Source organism: Anastrepha obliqua, chromosome 3, assembly GCF_027943255.1.
Source record: "Anastrepha obliqua isolate idAnaObli1 chromosome 3, idAnaObli1_1.0, whole genome shotgun sequence".
In the NCBI taxonomy this organism is placed as follows: domain Eukaryota; kingdom Metazoa; phylum Arthropoda; class Insecta; order Diptera; family Tephritidae; genus Anastrepha; species Anastrepha obliqua.
The window spans coordinates 56,165,575-56,190,133 of NC_072894.1; the positions used below are offsets into that span (position 1 = coordinate 56,165,575).

Here is a 24,559-nt window from a genome sequence, read left to right on the forward strand (position 1 = left end):
TCAATATTACAAGGTGGTCTATCTAAACCTCTCATTAAACATCGAACAAAATTTCATTCAAATGTCTTGCACAGCTGACTTTGCATTAACCCATTTGCCAACTAAATTTTTCAATACATTTTCGAGAGTTTCGGCGCTTAGCTCCCCAATGGCTAATTCAATTTTAAGTTTCAAATCTTGTATAATTCTCGATGGTTGGCGTATTATTTATTCTTAATGACGTCCCACAAAGAAGTAATCTAATGGTGTCAGACACCATCATCTAGGCCGCAAATTATTATCATCGCTTCGACTGACTATTCGTCTTTCAACAGTTTTCAGATCAATAAGCATTCATTCAGCGCCTCAGAAATAAGGAAGCAGTCAACCTATATCAATTTTTCAAGTTAGTTTTCAATATTTTGAAGCGTTGGTCAATAATAGACATATGTTACTGAGTTTCGGTTACTTTTTGAGCACGAAATATGGTTTGGTGCCAAAGTAACATGAGATTAAAAATTAAAGTAAGTAAAAGTATGCATCTATTTTAGCGCTCGACAGTAGCTTAAGTCTTCACCTCTTTCGAGTACCCGAAAACTGAAAACAGCTTCGGTAATAAATTAACCCAAACAGCGCAAGTCTTACGATCTCATCCTTGTAACACTTAGTAACTGAAATATAAATATATGTATGAGCATGTAGCATAATGTAGTCACGGGTTGCAACCCCGAGCGTACGAAGAAATGTACAAACATACAGTTTGATGAGCTTTAAAGGTACTTGAAGGTGCTTTAAAGCTTTTACAAAACCCGTATGTATTTGGGGTGTTGTTTTGCCCCATTACAAGTAAGAGGTGTGTTCAAAAAGTAGATAGCTTTTAAAGTTTTCCTCGAAAAGTATTTATTTGCTCATCAATATCTACATATTTTGTTCGCTTCAAAGTATCCAGCGATGTGCCTACACATTCCCATTCTCAAATCACCTCTGACGTAGATATACCTATAACAGGGCTCGGATTTTTTCCACTTTCAAAATAAAAGTCATAAAAAAGTTATATTTGGACTTTTATTTAATTTAATAAAAAATCAACGTTATGCCACATACACAAACTAAGTTTAAACTGTTTTATTTATTTATTAGAAAAAAAAATAAGCTCGTTTCCTTATTTTGAAAAAGACTCTGACTTCAAAATACTTTGTATCCTTGTTAAAATCCTAGCGTAATAAAATCTTGGCATTAAAAAGAATTGTTAAGTTCAGAATTTAATTCAATGAATTTTATTTATATGAATTTCCTTCAGTGCAACTTGACTTAAAGATAATTTATTAAGTGAATTAAATATAAAAATCTAAAGATATATTACTGCCATAGAGCAAAAACTGACAGAAGGCGACTGTTGAACCAAGGATTATTTCCCAAGGCAGCACAAAATTTAGGTAGGGGGGGGGGGGGGGGGGGGGGTGCACAAATGTTGACCAGAGAAGCGAAAATTCTGCGGTAAGGAAACCACAATCCTGGTGTTGAACCAAAATCCTGTTATTTGCGACGAAATGATGACAAAATCCTGTAGTCTGAGACGAAATGAGTACAAAACCAAAATCCTTTAGGAAACCAAAATCCTGCAGCATTTGCAAAAATGTTCCCCTTTATATACAAAAAATATTTCAATTCAAGCCTGCTTATTTCTAGAGAAAATCAACGCCTACTTATTTCACAGAAAAACAAGTGCTGATTAACCTTAAGGTGTATAACACACAATTGTCACATACTGTTTCAGTTTACATTATGAGTGAATATTTAAGTATTTGAATATTCGTTGCGAATGCCATTAGGGTGACCCAACAGTGACTTTCGTAAGATTGAAACTATTTCTACCAGTGCACGACCCTTAGAATAAAAAAAATATTTCTGAACTACTTTTGGACCTCTTCTTGTTTACTTGGCACAGTGGATTCCAAACTCTTGAAACGCATTTAAGAATTTATATGACAAATGGCGTAAGGAGTCTAATTTCTCTGCTAGTACATAAAATAGTTCCTTTTTAGCCTATAAAGAATTAGTAATTAGCTGGACATTGATAAATCATTTCTTAGTTATGACGAGGTTAAATTATTTGAATATGTAATTGGGATATATTTGTAACTTACTTGTGGACAATGAGCTCAATTTTAAAGGCCTAGCCTTGAAAACCTTCTCTTGAAAAACTCTAAAAACTTGAATTTCCTCATGCGGAGACCCATTAAATTACCATCACACCTTTGTTCCATATCTGTGATACGAGTCGGTTTGCAAGTTTGGCATTTTATGAAATGAATTGAAAACGAAAACGCACTATAAACTTTGAAGCATTGCTTGACCCGTTCATTAAATGACTTAAATATTTTTGTCCGATTTTGTAATTGTCTTGCATGGTTCGTATTTAAGTGGTTTCATTTTGGCATAGACCGTTCCTGTTCGATGTAGTACGACAAATGCTTCTTATATACTTTTGTTCTAAAGGGCAGCAGATTTGCGTGCTTTGCTTTAAATGCTTTTGAATTTTTCCTTTAAGCTTTTATTTATTTTTGATAACCCCTCTACTAACTATTATAGCCCAAAAATCAACGGACAGTAAATTTATGTTTTTAAGGCTGTTGTGTGCAATGATTTTTTTCGCCATCCCCGCGCTACTAAAATTTTGATTACTAGAAATTGTGGAAAATGGAATACACATGAAACGCTTTACTCTACCTAATCCCCGATTTACTTATTTTGATTTATACAAAATGCTTTTTAACATTTTCTATATATGCATTTTTTGTTGGTTACTGTAATGAAAATTATGATTAAATTTCATTGCTTTTTAACATCTTTAACTCAATTCCCCAAAATTTGTTTAAATTGCTCATTAAATTTACTATTTTTTTATGCAATTGAACGCTTTTGTAGCCACGCAAAGCTGCTGGTACATAACTAAATGCTTCAATTATTATTCAAATTGCTTATAATTAAAAAATAAATATTTGATATTAAAAGCCAGTATATGGGCTGCTTTGCTATCGGAGCAGAAAATGTAGGTGGAAATTGGTAAGCAGAGTAGTGGGCGTAACATTGTATTGTTGCAAACTAAATTTGTTTTTTTCTTTGACAATAAATATTTTTAGACCCAAATTAATTGTTTGATTTTTGAAGCATTTATTTGTATACATCTAAGCTGACTATTTATATATCTTTGTTTGCAGCGTTACGATGGTGATCAATTTGAAATTTTATTTATTTTTCGTTCTCATTCCCAACATCAACAAATCGCTTACGTATTTCAGATTGATAACAAAATTTAAAAGTGTCATTTTTCAATGCATGTTTATAATGGAACTCCCCGCTAATCCATTCAATTCAATGACACAAATAAAATTGTGGGTAGGGTGAGCTGCTAAGGCTAAATATAATAATATGTTAAGTAATACGTATAATTATAACTACTCATAGGTAAAATATGTAATGAAATGATATCAACCAGTGTTGGGCGTGAGATAATTAAATTTGAATCCTCTCGTAAATTGACTAAACTTTAAATTGCAATTAACTTTTTTAATTGTTCTATGAAAAAAAAGGCCTATAGCCCTGACAGCTTGTGCTTAAATAATTATTATTTTGCAATGTTTTTAAAATAATTTATTAAAAAAACAACAACAATAATAATAAAAAATAAGTAATAACTATACTTATCTTTACCGACTTCAACTAAAAGTGCGATATTCGCACTACTCGAACTAAAATCGACTAAGTACATAGTTTTGGTGTCTGTAAGTGACGCACAAACAGGCAGAAATTTATCTTTGTACGTACATGTGAATATACGAATGGATATTATGAAGGATGATGTAAGTCATGATGGAAAGAATAATGAGATGGCGCCTATCGTGGTACCGTTACTTTGCGCTCAGCGAATTTGACAATGCGTTACGTCGTTTTAGCAGCAGTATGGCCAGATTACCATTTTCGCAACTTGATTTAGCATAATTATTGTTATTTAGTCTCGGAGTTTTAGTTCATTCCACATGACATTTTCGAGCCTATTCTAATTGAAAGTAATGTTTATAATTTTGTAAAATATACATTTTTTAAAAATTAGTTCAATAATTTACTTAGTTTTATTTAGCCTTACTTTTTTTAACATCTGGTCGCATTGCTCGCGATTGCAGTTCTTATTGGTGTTCTTCTGCTTCCAGCAGTCAAATTTCTCTCTCGCTACTGCAGTGTTGCCTTGCGTTGGATATAAAAACGCACCCATTTAAAGAAAATAAAACACTAAGTTTTTATTGAATTACTTAAAGAACTTTATTTGCGGAACAAAATGTCTTTAAAATGTGCGTTTTTTTATGTATGTGTTATGAATATGTAAAATTTAATTTATGAGTTTTTTTGGTTAAGAGGAACTCTTTTGTTAAGGGAACGACTTTTTTGCTATTTTTGAGGTTATGTAACAAGACAAGGTATTATTTTTGTAAAAATGCCGTTATAGTTTCTTCAGTAGTATTTTGGTGCTTATTTTTACTATGAATACACGATGCCCTATGTCCCACTAAGGATTGGGTACCGGAAGAAACGATTACACTTCTATGGATTTACTTCGCATTCAGTAAATTCAAACGCTTTTTAAAATGGGTAAAAAGGTTTTCATTGTTAAGAAGAGTTGAGAGAAGAGCATTTAATATTCTTGCATAACCTTAAAAGAAGCAAAAAATTAGATTTGCACTTTTAGAATATCAAATTTTATAAAAATCAAAAAATTTTCATTAACGTTAAAATCTTCTCAAAGTGAACATTTTTTTGTTTAATAATAACATATAGTTTCGGTTTATAATATAAAAAGCACTGAACTTATTGCGAAGAGCAATGGTTGGCAACACTGCACAACTCGGCCAATGTGACGTCACACATTCTCTGATGGGCGCAATCTTCTATCATTCTTGGATGTTAGTGTTTTTTTTTCATCAATAAGTGGTATTGAGATTTATTCTGTATTGTATACAGTCTTACAACTACGGTACCATATGTTCGTATAAACGCTCACTTAGTTTTACATTAGTTTTACTACCTTCTCTCTCTTTGCTTACAACAACTTCTAACTCAACATTGCCACCGCCAACATTGAAGTGAATAAAAAAATAACTTATTTTTAGCGTTAAATTGATAAGTAGTAAGTTTTTTAATAATTCAATCGCAAAATTATTTTAACAATATGCTTTTCAAGATTTTTATCAAAATGCCAAGTGGAAAATATTATCTCAATAATTCCGAAAAGTCTCAAATCAATCTATACCGTAAGGAATTCTGTTCAAATCTTGTGATTGGGCGAAGAATCGGAATTTCAGAGGCAATGGTGCGCTCTTATATTACAGAAGCTAAAAGTACGGCGTGAGAAAGCCTTCGAAAGGCAATAAAAAACTGACTAACAACCAAATATATAAAAATAAAAATGAAGCCACGAAACGTTTTTTTTTTAATTCGAATCAAATAAAAGAGAAGCTGTAGAAGAAGTCTTTCAGTTTCAACCAGGAACATCGCACGCATTTTAGGCAACGCAGATAAAGTAAAATGAAAAAAAAGAGACAAAACCGGTGTGAAAGCCTTTTTTGAAAACGCATCGCAGATAAGGGTTTTTAGACTTCGCTCAAAAACATAGTGGGACAATGTTTTGTTCTCCAACGAAAAACATTCAACTTCGACGGCACATTTGCTATTGGTATGACTTCCCGCCTACACTTGCCACTACAACGTTCATAACCCTCCAAACTTTGAGGGAAGAGTGGGAACGGGACGAGGTAAGACAGACCGAACCCGGCCATATATACACACACCTCAAAACTCGAGAGCAGAATGGGAGGAGGTGTATATTCGGCCCATCTGCGGTTTCCTTTAGTGTTCGGTTCCCCGGCTACTATAGTGTCATTTAGGCTGAACTGACGGCAATAATGAAAGCCTCGACACTGGTACAGAGAGTTGTAATACCTGGAGATGATATCTACATTTTTATAGATAATCAGGCGGTGAAAAAATTCTTCACAAAGCAGTCGTCAACCTCCAAGGTAGCCATGAATTGCCGCACATCTTTTAACGAGATGGTTGAGTCATTTCACTTATAGTTAACATGGGCTCCTGGCCTCCTGGCCTTTGTGACATTGAGGGTAACTGCAGAACCGATGAACAAGTCAAACTCGGCACCAAATTGACCGATAAGTACATAGACAATGACATAGGCATACCCATGCAAACATTTAGGCTGCATATCTTTGAGGGAATTGTAAAAGCAGCGGATGAAAAATGGCGTAATGAGGAAGAGGAAGAGACGATCCAGCACCTTTTGCGCCACTGTTCTGTTCTAACCAAACGTAGACTCACTATTTTAGGTAGACAATACTTTAATGAATTAGATGATTTTTAAAAAGTACCCAACGCGGCATCACAATGGGCTATGAGCCTGAGTGTATTCTTCAGTGGACAACCTAACTTATTGGTACGATTTGCGTAACAACGACATACATACGTTTGTCAAAAAGAAACTTTAATGGTGGCCACGTTATGGTGTGGGTATTCCACCTAAGAGAGTATTTGCCATCAAGAGAAAATGCGCTTTGTGTCGAACAAAATGAATTCCAAAATATACACGGAATTATTGGACGAAGCTCTCGTCTCATTTTTGGATGATAAAATGGGTGAAGGGAGCAATTTTCAACAAAATAACGCTACCATTCAAGTTTTTTTGACTTCGCTTATGAAGTGACCTGCATGCAGTTCCGATTTGAGCCCGGTGGATAGCTTCCGAAGGTGCATGATGCGTAAAAAATTGGACAAAAAGGGCAAGGACACCAGTATATGATTGTACTGGAACTCGAATTGGACATTAAAGAAGTTTGGAAAGAATTGGACCATACCGTGCTGCAATATTTAGTAAAATCAATGCCAAAACTTGATTATAATTGGTCCTCCAGTTATGAATAAAACTGGAGGACCAATTAACAATTCTAAGTTCTGTAAGTTTTGTATTTAATATTAAGTGATGCGTTTAAACGAATATGTTCCCATTTTTAGTATGATTTTTATAATGCAACGACTTAAGGGGAGACCCTCATGTATTTGGAAGCCTCAAACTCGGTCATTTTTGAAACATATCTTTTAAGGTGATAAAATAATTATATTATTTTGAATCTTTAACACGACTTTATTTAACCTTTCGAGAGTACAACAAATTTTTTTTTTCCAAAATGGCGGCTCAGGATCATTCCTTGTCGGCTGCCTACGGCGCGAGGTCTCAACTGCTTTATTATTACTCTTAATCTATCGATCTGGAACAAAAAAATGAAATTATTTTTTTTATAACATATTAACGGGAAGGATGAACCTATAAGTTAAAAAACAATTATAAAATTAATAAACGCGAAATATCTGAAATTTTATAATAGGTTTATCCTTCCGATAGTAAAGTACAAAAAGGCCTCACCAAACTTCAAACAAATCGGTCGATAACTTTTTGAGTAACAGCACGAGCAGTTTTTAAAAAGTCGTTTCGAGATAATTGAGTTTAAAGTTTGAGGTACAGGAGTGCGCCGACCGCTCTCGACCTAGTTAATGGACTGCAGAATTTATAATATTGGGAATTTCCGCATGAAAATTTCACAGTGTATTCTAAAGATACTATACTTTCAGATTAAAAAAAATCGAGTTTTCAGGCTTCTACATGAGGCTCCCCCCTTAAGTATACCTGTAAGAACAACAACGAATCATGAATTTTGCATGGAAGCTAAATTTCGGTTAATTCGACAAATAATATGAGTTAGAAGTTGTTGTGAGCAATGCATTGAGAAAAGAGAGAGAAGGTAGTAAAACGAATGTAAAATTAAAAGAGCGCTTGACAAGACTGCATATACAACATAATAAATCTCAATACCACTCATTGATAAAAAAACACTAACATGATGCTTTATAATATAATGCATATATTATATATACTTACGAAAGTACAAAGAAGAATGTTTGCTTGTTTGTATGTGACTTATAGACAACAAAACTACTTAGTCGATAACCTTTATATTTGACTCGAATAGCCATACTATGTTTAGGCATCACTATCGATCAACCGAAAGGTCAAATATGGTCCCAGAAGAGCTGATAGGTACATTTTCCGAAAAAAGAGGGAAAGGGGATTACGAGTGTAGTGTGTATGGGTATCAAACAAAAATTGTTTGAGTATCCTTTGATGTAAAATATTTTTCAATGGGGTTGACATCGATGTAAAAAGATAAAGCAAACTAAAAACTAGTTAAACAAAATTTAAATCAAATTAAATATAATATTACAAAATGGGTACCAGATAGTGATGTCGATCCCGCAATATGGAAATCAAGAGATTTGCTTTTATTAATGCCATTATTCTGAGGTTCTTTAAAAAATATCCCGAGATCCTGTATTCAAACGTTTTTATCAGAAACATTTTTTGAAAGTGACGATTAAGAAAATTCAATTGGAAAAGAATTTAGAATAAAGTTTAGAACGAAGCACTTTTATACAGTATCAAATTTTAATTCCTAGTTTTTAATTAAATTCATCAAACAATTAAAAACTAAATAATTGCTAATAGCCCCAAGCCACATTTAATAATTGACTAATTGTTAATTGCTATCACTACGATCAATATCAATTAATTAATCATCGTATTGCAATTACAAATAATCAAAGGTGAATTGTAGTGGTAACAATTAGCGATTAATCAATTGAGAACTTTTAACTGACCTAACAATTAAAATTTGCTCAACACAGATATCAACTACTGTAAATCGGTATTTTAAGAAATAAAATTTAAAAATAATTATTATGTTATTTTTTACACATAGAATACATACATTTTTTTGTACTGTAAGCGAATCATTTGCATTCACTTACATAAGAGTAAGTATGTATGTAAGAGTATCTGTAGGGTGTTAAAAAATAATGTAAAATAGTGGATACTTAAACGAGCAACTTTTTCTTTTCTATCGAAATAAATATGTTTAGTATCTTTATCTTATCTACTCTGAAGCGCATTTCTTCCACGACCTTTCTGCTAATTGAGTTTTCGACATTTTACACCGTATTTTGATAATCTTACAGAAGCAACTAAGAAACATTAGATATTAAAATATATAAAATTAATACAGAAATGAGATTATTCACTGACATGAAAAAGTTATAACAGTATAAATTATTTTCTATATCTCTACTTAAAGAACAAAGTTTAATAAACTTAACACACAATATTTCACATTTGGCGAGGTAACAACACAAAATTCAGAAAAACAGCCCCATTTAAATTTGCATAACGACGATACCTGTATGTCATGGCCTACTAGGAACTACTGAAAAATAAGACTCGCTTAACCAAATCATAAACATTTCATACAACAAACAAACCGTTCTCAAAGATGTGGCGTTTAAAGCTTAAAGAAGTAATAGTATGGACAAAGAGCAGTACCGTCAAACAGTTTACGTCAAACAGTACAACATAACACATGGGCTAAAAAGTCCCGGGCCTCACAAAGAAAACTCTTCTTTTTTTGTGTTCAAAATTAGCTTTATTCATCAACGTAATTTTGATCAAGAACAATGCAATCATTCCAGCGCCGCTCTAACATTTCAATACCACTTTTGTAGAACGATTTATTTTTTGCCTCACAATAGGCCCGCGCTTCAGCGATAACCTCTTCATTCGAGCGAAATTTCCCTACCGGCGAGGATAGTTTTTAGGTCTACGAATAGCCAGTAGTCGCTGGGAGCCACAGCTGGTGAATACAGTGGATGTGGTAGGAATGCGAAGTTCAATTCATAGGTATACTTTTGCCAACGTTTTGCCATAATCAACACGTTCTTGTTTTTGGTAAACAGCGAGCAAACGCAGCACCCACCTAGAACAGAGCTTCCTCATAGTCAAAAAATTATGCAATACGAATATGCAGCGAACACGTTTTTTAATATCTTTGCGATATCAGCTAACTCACGCGATTTCACTTTTTGATCATTCAAAACGATTTTGTGGATTTCTTTTTTTTGTTTTCAAGTGTTACCCCCTCCTTTGAAGTCAGCAAACCATTGTTTTATTATTGCTTCTGATGGAGCGGAGTCCCTATACCACTTTAGATGCCATTGATAGGCTTGAACGAGATTTTTTTTCATGAAGAAGCAGCATAAAATAAAAACACGAAATTCTTTTTGATCCACTGTTTTGAAATTAACAAAAGTAGCGTCTCTCTTAGCACAATAACTCACGAACTAATGAATAGAAAATCAAGAAATTTTCACAGCTGTATTTTTAAGGTTAGTCCTAACTGAAAAAGTGGTGAATGCAATAAAACTAAATCGATCTGTGTGTTAGTCCTGGACTTTTCAGCCCATTTATTAGATGAGTAGGAAGGGACCAACCTGTATTATGGCGTGAAATATCGCCTGAGAGTATGGCGGTTGAGGTAAGGTTACCTATTTCGGTGTTTCTAAGTATGAGTTTGAACGATGTCATTCTGAAGCATACATAACTTTGCAATGCCATTTTTAATACTGTACCCATTTTTTCTTCAGTGCCTACACCAATTGCCTTAGACAACGGTTTCCAAGAATGACTTGAAATCACCGTTCTTGAAGCATGTGCGTGTGGTAACGCGATACATTAGGTCTCTTCCATTCGCCACTTCACTGCTACTGACTAGCTTAACGAGAAATTGGCATGCGAAACAACAACAACGTTATCTAGTAAGATTCGCCGCTAACTGGTGTAAGGGGTTATATATAATACCTAGTGTAGGACTAAAAAATCGAAAATTTTTTTATGGCACACTCTAAAAGTACATCATCTTAAAAATATAAATTCAAAAAATTATAAAGATCGGAGCACTAGAACGAAAGTTACAGACCGTGGAGGCGCGCGACCTTATCCATAAATTAAGTGTCGAAGTCGTGTTTTTTGAAAATTACCGTCGCGGTGATCATTATTTTTCAAAAAATATTTGACCGATTTGCATAAACTTTTTTTTTAATTATTCGAAGTTACCACCTCGTGAATCTGAACTCTTCACTTTTTATAAATATTTGCATAGTTCGCTGAAATTAATTTTTTTTTTAATTTTTCAACCCCTCAAAAATCGTTTTTTTGATGCGAAGCGAAAAAATTTTTTTTGGGTAAATAAACCGTTCAGATTCACTAAAAAACTTTTTCCTACAATAATCATTTAATTTTTTTTATTTCATTTGAGCTGCTCATGCGCTACCGTGATCACCGCAAGCCTCTTCTAAAAAACGGAGTTTTGGGGGAGGGGCGATATCAACAATAAATAATAACATTTTTTAAAATAAAAACACCAAAATGTATTCTTCGAGAGTTACCCTTCAGTATGATATATGCCTTATTTGAATAAAAGTTCTAAAACATGTTTAAAAAAAATTATGACAATCGTCCATTTTTTCGGGCTCACAAGGTATATAACCCCATAACTCAATAATTGTATTCATTTTCAAAAATGAGTCTGTGATGTTAATAAGGAAGTTTTTTCCTGTCCCACTAGGCACAACTAAATAGATAGTCCGTCCCATAAAATTGTCAATATTCTGCACAAACTGGCTATGCGAAAGTAAATGCCAATATGTTTCACGCACGCAACACCTTTTGTCAGACCGTGCGACTTTGTTTAAACTAGCAAAACAAAAACAGAAAAGAAGATGTTAAAAGTGCTCTCCTTCCATTTCCAAGCAGGCCGAATATCTTTATCTGAAGTATATTCGAATGCTTTCTAAAATCCCCTCATACCCAGTGGCTGGTACTATTGTGATTTTTTGATTAATTCGTTGCAAGACCATTTAAAAGATAATTACTTGTAGGGGATATATATAATATACTCGTAACCCTATCTTAATCAGAACAGCGGCTACTAGGACCTTCTTTGCTAAAAATATTATCATAAACTATTGTTTGCGAACATCTCAAAAACAAAAAAAAAAACTTCTGGATGGTTTAAATCAGGCCAAAAAGAAAATTGAAAATGAGCTGGAGCACTGTCTGGCTGGAACTGGGTTTACTGCTGTTTGGTCCAAAGGAATTTCATTGAAAAGAACAACCAATTGAGTTAAGCAGCGCCTGCTAGGCAGACTTAAATAACATTTCGTGGGAATCTTTCTTTCCAATTTTAATAAGAGATAATTTTCTTCAAATTCAATACAAATAATTTCACAAAACATCTATCAACTATGATAAGAACACCCAAGCAAAAAATGAGATAAAAACAAAAAATATTAGGTTGGAGAATAATTTCGTAGCATTTTTACCGAAGATTTTTATTTAAACAAAAAACAATAAATATATCAATAAATTAATTAATTATATAAATTCGCCGTTGCTGTTTACAACCTCTTCCCAGCTCTCGTCCAATGTGTTAACGCCGTTCCGCCAAAAATCGCCTGACGTGACGATTCGCTACGAAAAGCATTATTTATGACCGCGTGTTGCTCGATGGCGGGCTAGATGTTGCGAAGCAATTTGAAGGCGACTTTCTTTGTTTTTTTTTCGCTGAGCTCGTGAGTCTCCCAGGCTGCCAATTTCTCGATAAATTCCATTGAATTAAGGTGACTAAGAATCGCTTTATGATCGCAGTTCATGTTTTCGCAACCGTTCTCCTGCAAAAGTGATTTGAAACGTACTTCATTGAATTCAGAAGGCTGCGGAACGTGTCATCGACGGCAAAGTCTCTATACAAGTCGCAATTATTTCAGGCTGCCTCGGCAGCTTTCGGACCCTTGTGTTTGCTTCGTTTAGTCCATACAATTACCTCCTAAAGTATTTCACATTCGTTTTTAATACTCTGGATAATAGCTACGGTACTTAGAGTTGCATACTTTTACACGAAACGGGATAACGGCACAGAATTGGTAAATTTTTTTAATAGTATTTATTTGTGAGAGAACAATTTATATTTCCTAATTAGCATTAAACAACTATTATTCCTGGCTGCGACCTGAAATACCAGAAATAATAGCTGATAATTAAGGCTACTTGATTAGTAAAAAGTCGATTGCATCGACAATTTATAGTGAACGAATAAAAAAAAAAAATATATATATATACAGGGTGAACGATATGAAGTGAAACACCATAACCTTTTTGTGTGAAATTAGTTTTTATTGATATCAACAACAAAATTGTTCAAAAATGATTACAATTTTAACATACATATATTCACTTTAGCTCGATATGACCACCTTTTGCCTTGAATATAGCCTTCAAACGGTCAAAAAATGAGTTGCATCCTGCACGAATGTGATCTTGAGGTATTTTGGCCCATTCTCGTATAACCGCTTTTTTCAGCGCATCCATACTGGCATATTTTTTAGTCCTCACCTTGCTCTCCAAAATGGACCAGATGGAATAGTCCATCGGATTTGCGTCTGGCGAATTCAAAAGCCATTGTGTGGACGAAATGAAGTGTGGAACATGATTTTTTAACCATTCTTGGTTCACACGACCGAAATGTTTGCGTGCCCACTGTTCTAAAGCAGCTTCTTAAACATTTTCCCGATAATAAGTCGCATTCACTTTGATACCAGGCTCGATAAAAACGATTGGAAAGCGTCCATCAGCGGTCACTGCAGCCCAAACCATTACTTGCCATGGGAAATTGCTTCGAGTGGCCAGACGTAAGCTCAAATTCTCGTATGAGCGTTCGGTCAAGTAAACTCGATCGTTTTGAGTGTTTATGAACTGCTCAATTGGGAAATTTTTTTCATCAGAAAACACAATGTTAGGAAATTCGCCACGTTCGTGCAAACGCAACAACTCCCTTGCTCTTTCGCACAGAACTTTGTTTTGCTGGGGTGAAAGATCGTGTGCTTTTTGGAACTTATAAGCCTTGACCTTGAGCTCATTTTTCAATATACGTCGCATGCTGTATTGCGATATTTTCAGTTCTTTGGCCATTTTTCTTACACTTCGACATGGATTTCGTTCAAGTCGAGCCTTCACTTTCCGAACCATTTCTGGCGTTGTTGCGGTTTTTTTTGGTCCACCTCCATAGCGATTTGCAATGCCACCAGGATTATTGTAACGTTTTATAGTGCGATACACAAACATTTTATTCACTTTGAGGTGACTGAGCTCACTAACAATGGCTGGTTGTGATTTTCCAGCCAAATATAACGCTAGTGTGATTGCTTACTTTTGAATTCCATCACAGAAAAAAAAAATTCAACAAAACTGAGACGCAAATACTTTTGATGGCTTATAAACAATATATTGGGCTGTCATTAGAACAATTTTGACGTTGATGTCATGAGCTGTTTTACAGATAGAAGCAGTGTGAAGTTGGTAACACTTCATATCGTTCACCCTGTAACTAAACAAATTTAATTTGTTTCACAATGTGCGAAGAAATGTGCGTTGTTTAAAAATGATTTGTTCAGATGAAACCGATGATAAAAGTATATAATAGAAAAAAAACATGACTTTATATGATTTATTTGAATAAAGGTTTTATTTATTGAATTATAAATGCATATCTGTATAATACAGCTGCTGACTGACTGCTATTGAACCTGGTTACAGGTTCTCAAAACGTCTTTTCGTTGACTTTAAATTGTATACTAATGAAATGGAAAAACGGGATTAGTCTTAAACTAGTCTATCAATTATATAAACAATTATTTAAGTATCCAATACCATAGAAATAGTATCTTACATTACAGAAATAGCTTTTATTTAAAACCGTTATGCATTTCTTGAATTTTTTGTAAGTTTTTGTACTTATAAGATGACTCAAATAATTTTTACACCTCTAGGTAAGCCAACTAAATTAGTGTTAGCACACAAAACTCGTTATATTATTAAAACCAAAAAAAAAAAAACAAGAAAACGGTTCATGAAAAAATCTTTGCACACACAGTTTGGCAAACAACCAATCAAAACGAAAAACTCATATACTATAATTTTAAGAATTTATGACTATTATTGGCAAAAAAATAAATCGAAATATACAAATCAAAAGTAGATATATGAATATTTATTTTTTCTTGACTTTTTTAAGTTTTTCATAAATTGTGTTGCATAAATAATTACAATTAACGTTTACCATTCAAATTTTGAGTTCGAAAGTTTGATTTCTGTAGTTACTCTTTCACTCTTATAACTTAAAAACTATCTATATTTTCTTTTACGAATTATAAACCGATTTAATTTACAATAATTCAAAACATTAATGAAATGCCTTAAACTACTTAAGTAGATTATTTTCGTTTACTTTATCATCTCACGTAATTGTGTTTTAAAATAAAGTCTTAAGACTATTTCTAAAACGACTTTTTCAAACTTTCTACTCTACACTACTTGCTACCATTATATCTATAACTAAATTTTCTTACTGTCTCTCACTCACCTTGATTTTTTGTTATTAAAAATAATTAGTTTACTTTAAATGTTTCCGAAATGCTAATAAAAATTCAATAATCAATGATTTATTTAATTTACGAAGAAATTACCATAAATAGATTATCCAAATTTTTGTTTGTATTTTCACTGACATATACTTGTATGTATGTATTTATGTATATGACCATAGTCGTTTTCAATCGTTTCGTTCATTTAATTCTGATTTATTGCATTATCGATTCGAGTTCATGCATTTTGTTTAATTGCCAACAATTCGTTTTTATTTTTTTTATCTTATTGCCTCTCGTTCGTTACGTGTCTATGTATGCTGCCATATTCCTGTTCTGCCTGCCACTGCCGCTCATCTGTATTGGCTACGATTTACTATCTGCAGTACCACCACGTTGGATTGTCGAGCCGACCGATGCAAATGTGGAACGCAACCGCCATATTATGTTGCATTGTCAGGCGCAGGGAGTGCCAACGCCCAGCATTGTTTGGAAGAAGGCTACAGGTAAGCAAAAATCGAATGAAACGAGCAATGTGGTCCACAAACAGGCAACAAATCAAATGAATAGGTTGAAATTTGTTTCGCCACATATTGTGGATCGGTTGACAATTTTCATTTCACGTTATGCGCCGCCAAGTAGAAATGAAACACGAAAAAAAAAAATAATTGCCACGTATGGTGGTGTTTTTTACGAATATTTTCGCTCATGTGTAAGCCTCGGAATCACAAAAGAATTAAAAAAAAATTGTCAATTTCACAACACATATGCAATCGATTGCAAAACCCGATCAGAAAAGCGTCAATTACGCCACACATACGCAACCGCATATATGTATATAGAAACGGATGCAGAAGGTGTGGCCAGCATTGGAGCATTAATCGCCTCTCAGCAAATTGAAGCGAATCAGCTGATTTGCTGACGAAACAAGGTAAGTGACAAAATTGAAATTGTGTTGGTGATATAAGAAAAAATCAACGCAGCCACTGCCATGCTATTCGTTACCGTCTGAACAACGACTGACACGAAAAGCGTACATGTGAAATGACGTGACAGCCGAAGGTACTTTAAAAATTTTGCGTCGAATGGCCGAACCTTGTAATCTATCATTCTTGTAAAACCCATTGCAAGAAAACCTAAAATCTTTATTAACTTCCAACCTGTTGTAAACTACGCTAAACACTTGCCCATCTGTTAAAATTTAAACCGATTCTTACATATGATTGTTACCTATTTATATCCCTCATACCCAAAAGGAGCGAAATGGTGTTCATGACACAAATATGTCTCTATGTACAAGGATAGATTGAAAGATTTGCCATCCGAAGCAAAATTGTAAGAGTAATTTCACTTGCTACGTCATAGAGGACTCGACAGCAGATTTTTGCCCGCTGATTCCGCACTCGTCCAATCACCCCTTGTTCAGATGCAACGAAGTAACGTAAGCGTAGACTGTTTTCATTTTTTCGAATATCACCAACAAAATCTCTGTTTTCTGGTAAACAAACTACTGTCACATCCCCTGTTACATTAGCAAATCTGTTGATTCCTTCATGTTCGCTGAGAGTCGGTTACTGGTCTGACAACCTCTGTTTTTACGGAGCAAAACTGTTTATTCGGTCTGCAAAGATCAATAATAAAAATTAATTTCTGAATTTTATTGAATTTTCAGAAAAGGTCATAGGTACATATATAGAGGAGTTATAGTTTTTCTATCAAAAATAAAACTAGTTTTTTGAGTATTATTTCTATGCTCTGAAGCAGTGATTATTTGAAAGTTGTTATTTTTAATAAAAAAATAAGTACTATTTTATGATTTTTGTTTTTATCAGAAATTTTCATTATTTTAAAAATTAGGTTATTAAAAATCAAAATGTGATTGTTTATAATAATTGTTAAATACATATATCGGTCTACAATTTTTAAATCGTGAAAGATTCATAAGTAGAAAAATTTAAAAATAATAAATTTATTCTGTCCCCAGGGTACTGGTCCTAGATACTTAAAAACGTAAATGGATTTGGTGTCTATGATATCCAAAACTTAATCGTTTTTGACACATAGGATTTTCGAGAATATTTAAAAAAAAATATTTTTTTTGCATATTCGGTCACTTTTTTGTTAGTTCAAGGATCCGATGTTTTTGTTCTAGTTTTCGTTGAAGAGTGCGCCAATTAATAAAATTCATCAATCAAATTTGCACCAAGCCTTACAATCAAAAAGGGCTGCCTGATAAATTTATGAATTTACAGTTTTTCACTAAAGGTCAACAATCCTTGTCTTATTCCTTATTTCGAATACCCCGAAAAAAGTTAAATTTTGGACATCGTATCTTATAACCAAATTAATTGGAAATAATATAAAATAATTAGGGAAATAATAATTACCTTACGTGTCTAAGATGACTTTCCCGGTAAAGTATGGGAGATGAGAAAAATAGAGAAATAATCTCTTGTATTTTAATGATTGTTTTTAATAATGTGAAAAATGCCAACTTACATCATTTAGAAAATTTAATTTGCTAAATTCAGGGACAAAAAATAGAGTTGCCTAAATTTTTTTCATTAAAAATGGGTGGAAACCGCCTGTTTTCAAGTATATAGGATCATTTTATTCTGTACCTGGCGCGCGTTGCTACGCCAACCACTAAAGTAAATTTAAGAAAAATAAATTTAAAGAAAAATTAGTACACAAATATTTAATTCATTCAATTCTAAACCATTCTACTGATTTTGTTTATTATGAAAAAATCGGTTGAACGGGGCAGACGTTTCTTCTCTGCAGCGCCACGTGGTGGCGAGTGGCAGCAATGAGCATATTCTACAAACCTTCTCTGTGGAAAAATACATTTATAGGTATACCAATTTTTTTAATAATCGGTCCAGTAGTTTTTGAGTTCATCGAGGCCAGACAGACAAAAGTTCAATTTGACTCGATTTTTGCTTTTTGATTTTTAAATATTTGAAATTAAAAAGTTCAATTTGACTCGATTTTTGCTTTTTGATTTTTAAATACTAAGATTTTAAATACTCGATTTTCATACATCGCAATTATAAAACTTTGGTGAAACAAATATTGTACTCTTCTTGCATAGGCAGCAAATCCGGTGAATATGAGGAAGTGCGTGAACGACCATTTACCAAACTGCTGACCAACGGCTCGCTGCTACTGCAACATGTTAAAGAGGATCGAGAAGGTTTTTATCTATGCCAAGCGAATAATGGCATCGGTACTGGCATGGGGAAAGTTATACAGCTTAAAGTGAATTGTAAGTCCAGAAAGTGCATTAACCCAACCGATAATGTTGATATATACTCTTATATGAAAATATGTAGAAATATTTAGCCTACACGGCTTTATAGCCAAAATAAGAAAATTGCGAGAATGGTATTCAAATGATGGTGAACTGCATTTCAATTTGAGCGCACGAAGTAGCTTCACTCATTAATTAAATACCCCAAGGAGGTGTTATTTGTTGTTGTATTGCATTTACATATATGAAATATTTCTCATGAGAATATTAACTTATTTATTTTTCACGTGTTTCTTTGCATATTTAATGACATACAGCTTCGCCTTACTTTTCATCCACTTCACGCTCGGTAACGGTGAAGAAAGGTGATACAGCAATTTTGCAATGCTCAGTCAGCGGTGACAAGCCGATAAATATCGTTTGGATGCGTTCGGGCAAAAATACGCTGAATCCATCAACAAATTACAAGTAGGTCATGAGGAACACACCAGAACAACCAACCATAGCTATCTCAAAATGAACTCATCACTCTTAAACACTTCTTTCATCTACAAACACTGTTCCTCCATCTCTCCTATCTTCCTTGTTTCGTTCGTTAATCTTTCCCTCTCCTGCAGCCATTAATTTTACCAGCACTTATTTAGTATCCCGCATATTTCCCACAGGAACCTTTTTAATCGAAATGATGAGCTCATTTTTTTATTTTTTTTTTTTTATTTTTGCTATATTTCCCATTCGTGCCATTCCAGAATTTCGGTGAAGCAGGAAGCTACGCCTGATGGTGTTTCTGCTGAACTGCAAATCCACATGGTGGATGCCAGCGATAGTGGGCCATATTTTTGTCGTGCCAGCAATCTCTATGGCAATGATCAGCAATTGGTGCAGCTGCAGGTACAGGAACCACCTCAACCACCAACCGTTTTGGAGGCTGCTATGATTTCCAGCCGTTCAGTGAATTTGAAATGGCAACCGAAAACAATGAACACGGCGGATATCTCGAAATATATTGTTGAATTTAAGGAAATGGACTGTAAGTGACACCAAATGTTATTATTATTGAAGGAGTGAAAAGTAATGAAAAAGATCAAGAAATATTAAGTGAGATTTAAGGCTGCAAAAGCAATTACACTGAAATAATATATTAAGACTTGAGAAATATATGTGATAATGCAATTATCCCAAAAATATCCTATAAAAAGAGCTTTTTTTAAGCTTGCAAAAATCACAGAATTTTAATTTTGGTGTTCTCAGGATATTTTGTTATAACCTAGCCAGACGACGGCGTTAAGCGATATTACCGACGCAGCTATTTCTGATTAAAATTTGAACTGTGGCAGACGGTTGTTAGGCGGATTATTGATAAACTGATTTGTTTATTGGATGGTTTTGTCAGTAAAAGTAGGACCGCAAGCAACAAATACGGATAATAGAAGCCCTGATACTAAAAAATATTTATTTATTTAAAAATAAAATTTAATTGCAATTTCTCAAACAGCTTTGAAATATCAAAAACATTTCACGTAATTTCGAAAGTGTTGGTGCAAACTATTCTTCTTCTCTTTAAAAGTTTCACTATTTTTTCATTCACAATACTTGTAGATGTTAACTGTAATTTTTCGGCAATACTGCCATCAAAAATGTCTCTAATCCGCTTAAATTATGACAATTACGTCTATTTGTAATCCTCATTAGTTGGTAGTTCCGAACTAAGTCGTTAATCCCGATTAACGCCTCATTGGCCTCTTTGAATAAATTCGCGTTAATATGTTGACTTTGTATGTAGTGTTAAGTTTCTTTTCGACTTAAGATACTATTTCATACGACCACAGATATGTACCGCTGTAGCCTTCTATAGGTTTATAAATAGTATATTGAGATGACCCGAACCTCCGCCTCTGGTAAATGGTTTACCCATCACTTTAGAGAGTTTAACACGTTCCCGCCAGCATGTACAACTAGTAATGTACCACTGCCTGTCCCATTTGACGGCTTGTACCATTGGAGGTACATACACAATTGTCTCATCGGCCGGTTTCCAGAGAATGCTGGTAACGGTTTTCTGAGCAAAACAGAGAGAAATACTTTACATCTAACGCAGGCATAATCGCCAGCTCTCACTGAGCGATATGCAATTACGGTTACAACCGCGCCGTCCGATGAAACAATCTTCGAGTTACAGAGCCGCCAGATGCCGAGAACAACAAATTCGGTCGCCGGCGGGAACGTGTTAATGCCAGATCCATGAAAACGTGCAGCCGTTCTGCAATGCAAGTCTCGGTATCAATTTACGTGTGGCGTCAGAAAATGCGCTGTGCCATATTCTGAATATTTAACTGATATTTTGTCCATTTCGTACGTAAATTTTGCAAAAAAGGTCATCAAGTTTTCATAATCACAACATAATTTTATTATGTCAGCATAAGTATATTTTTGACTATTTAGTATCTTCAGAATTGAATTTCTGAATCTAATAAGTATATCCCAGACCACTGATATTACGTAAAGTAAAAAATTCTGACCATTTCCCTCTAGATGTCTTTAAGGAGCCATATTTCACGATGTAGGCCGCTGTGGCCGAATGGGTTGGCGCGTGACAACCATTTGTGCATAGTGGAGTGCATAGGTTCGAATTTCCATATATAAACATCAAATAATTGAAAAAGGTTGTCCTAATAGCGGTCGACCCTCGGCGGGCAATGGCAAACCTCCGAGTGTATTTCTGCCATGAAAAAGCTCCTCATAAAATACCCATTTGCCTTTCGGAGTCGGCTTGAAACTGTAGGTCCCTCCATTTGCGGAACAACATCAAGACGCATACCACAAGCAGGAGGAGGAGTTCGGCCAAACACCTAACAGAAGTGTAAGCACCACTTATTTTTTGTTTTATAGAATCAGTCGATTCGTCCATCCTACACGTCGAGTTGAGGGCCAGGTGACGCTTCAAAAAATGACTTTGACAGTTTTATGTTTGTTGAAGCCAATAAAATTACGATTCGACTGAAAATTTGGAGCAGGCAAATACAATACTGGATTCAACTCGAATTTGAAAATCGAAATTGAGGTATGCTTTGGTAGGCCAATCGTCGAAAAAGTTGATAAAGTCATGGATATCGTGGAGTCCGACCTGCATGTGTGCACTTCTTTCATTACAGATTCGCCATGAAACTATTTGTGGTCATTTAGATAAGTTTTGCCACAAGAAGAATCTCTAAATGGCGCACAATAGCAAAAAAACATCTGAGAGGCACAGCAGTGAGACGGCTTAAATAGTCGCCTAGCCTGAATTAATGGTTACAAAAAATTTTCACGTATATTTGGTGGGATTGGAAAGGATTCATCTACTATGAACTACTTCTATTGAACCAAACACTCAATTTGTACCTCCGCTTTTATTAACTGATCAAAATAAAGCAGATAAATTACTGAAGAGGCCAGATTTGTGGAATATGAAGGGTATTTTGTTACATGAAGGCAACGCGAGAATATATACCTTCTACTCAAATATGGAAAATCCTGCGAGTCGGCACTGCAAAACCTCGTTGCTAGGATAGAGCTGGCCATCGACAGGAGGGACTACGCTATGGGTATCTTTTTAGACATAGAGGGGGCGTTTGATAATGCCACTTTTGATAGTATGTGTAACTCTGCTAGTAGGCACGGCGTCGACCGGGTGCTAGTAAATTGGATTCGTTCGATGCTGGCCCAAAGAATCGTTTCGGTGCGAGCAGAGGAAGATCTGCTGGTGTCATCTGGGGTTAACAGAGGCTGCCCCCAAGGCGGTGTGCTGTCTCCGTTACTCTGGTGCATGGTAATCGATCCTCTACTCACCACCTTAAACGATTCGGGAGTCTACGCCCAAGCATATGCGGACGACGTTGCTTGTTTGGTAACAGGCTCTTCGCTTATGAACATCTGCAGGAAAGTGCAGAAAACTCCGGATCGGATTGACACTTGGTGCTGTGCGAACGGGCTGTCGGCAAATCCCGCCAAGACTGGTATTGTCCTCTTTACCAGAAGGAGGAAGCTTGACGGAATCGTTCTGCCAAAGCTAAAAGGAGTCACAATCCAGCTATCAAAGGAAATTAAATATCTAGGAGTAATCCTCGATAGTAAGCTCCTATGGAAATCACACGTTTAGACAAAGGCATCCAAAGCGCTGACAGCTTTCTGGCAGTGCAAGGTGTCTTTGGGAAAACGTGGGGTCTCTCTCCTAGCAAGGTCCTATGGATCTACACAGCTATGATAAGACCCATTATCACCTATGCATCAGTGGTCTGGATGAGTAGACTATCCCTAGTGGGAGTCAGGAGGACCTTATCGAGACTACAACGCACTCTGGCCATCTGTTGCACCGGAGCTTTTCCGACTACTTCAGGCCCGGCACTAGATGCTCTGATTGGTTTACCACCACTTGATGCTTTCGTCCGAGGAGAGGCCCTGAAGGCCATCTGCAGACTGAAACAAAGTGGGAACTGGTACGGCCCTTGTGCGGCATTGGAACACAGAGAAGGCATGGACATCGATCCAACGATTCTCTCCTTGCCCCTTGACTCAATGCCATCAAGAGTCGTACTTGAAAAGAGATACAGTGTAGTGCTACCAGAGGCTCAGTTGTGGGGAGACTCAGAAAATGAGCCCGGCAAACACTGTTTTCGCATTTTTACGGATGGCTCCAGGACCGAGCATGGCTCCGGCTCTGGGGTCTACGTGGAATCCAGCGGGACAAAACCGCACTTTGCTCTTGGAATGCATGCATCTGTGTTTCAAGCGGAGGTGTATGCAGTTCAAGAAGCGATGAACTTTGTTGTGGAAAAACGATGGAGAGGCAGATCTATATGTGTCTGCAGCGACAGCCAAGCAGCGCTTATGGCCTTAGACAGCCCTCAAACCACATCAGGGGTAGTGAAGTCCTGTAAATCCAGGCTGAACTATGTCGGCAGACATAATAGCCTGATGCTAACATGGGTCCCGGGACACGTGCTTGACTTGTTTACAGTAGCACAGAAAACAAACTATGTGACATATCACGCTGAAATTTGCCATGTAAGCTTATAACAGTCCTACCAAAAAACAAAAAAATTATTTTTGCCATATGTCATCCGCGGACCGTTTTATTGATACCGTCTCGTTCATATTTGAGTAGAAGTACTTATGTATTTAATGTCGCGTCAAAAGCTCTGAGAGCTTGATTGCATATTGTAATATTGTAATATTTTTAACATATTTTATGCAATCATAAATTCCAATTGGTTTTACTCCCTTGATAATTAACTTTCTTTCTACTTGCGTTTATAAAGCGCTCTTTATCGAGCAGTGGCAACATGTTGAAGCCAAGGATCCGCCCTCATTCACTGCGTTAGTCGAAAATCTGAAGCCAGCAACACGTTATTCCTTTCGCGTGATAGCCGAGGGCACTGCTGGCCGCAGTGCACCCAGTCAAGAGTTAGTGGTGCGCACCGAACCGCAGCGCCCAGCCGGACCACCGCTCAATCTCTCAGTACGTCCATTGTCTTCCACTGAGTTGCTCGTCAGTTGGTTGGCGCCGCTTGCTGAGCTACGTCATGGCGATATACAAGGCTACAATGTTGGTTACAAATTGGCCAGTTCGGGCAACTCTGCATACAATTTTACCTCAGTATCTGGCGATGGCGATGGTGGCACTGGCGAACTCTTGTTAAGTGGTCTACAAAAATTTGCACGTTACAATGTGGTCGTGCAAGCCTTCAATCAGGTGGGACCGGGACCCCTCTCCGAACCAGTATCGGCGCAAACAATGGAGGATGGTGAGTTGGCGGCAATGAAATTCGAAAAATTATTTATTAGACTTAGCATTTAATATTCTCTTATTATGTTTTATTCTATTTTGATTTTATTTTTTCGTTTTTGTTTCTTGGACTAAATCAATTT

The 24,559-nt window shown here is 35.5% G+C and overlaps 1 protein-coding gene across 1 annotated transcript in view; it reads left to right on the plus strand.

Moving 5' to 3' along the window:
* The window catches only part of LOC129241240 (cell adhesion molecule Dscam2-like), a 308,387-nt gene that overhangs the window by 258,011 nt on the left and 25,817 nt on the right, over positions 1 to 24,559 (plus strand). Inside the window, exons 11-15 of the mRNA XM_054877467.1 lie at positions 15,786 to 15,905; positions 18,494 to 18,667; positions 18,970 to 19,120; positions 19,402 to 19,682; positions 23,950 to 24,435. Of these exons, the coding sequence (XP_054733442.1) occupies positions 15,786 to 15,905; positions 18,494 to 18,667; positions 18,970 to 19,120; positions 19,402 to 19,682; positions 23,950 to 24,435 (1,212 nt within the window). The remainder of the gene's footprint in view (positions 1 to 15,785; positions 15,906 to 18,493; positions 18,668 to 18,969; positions 19,121 to 19,401; positions 19,683 to 23,949; positions 24,436 to 24,559) is intronic.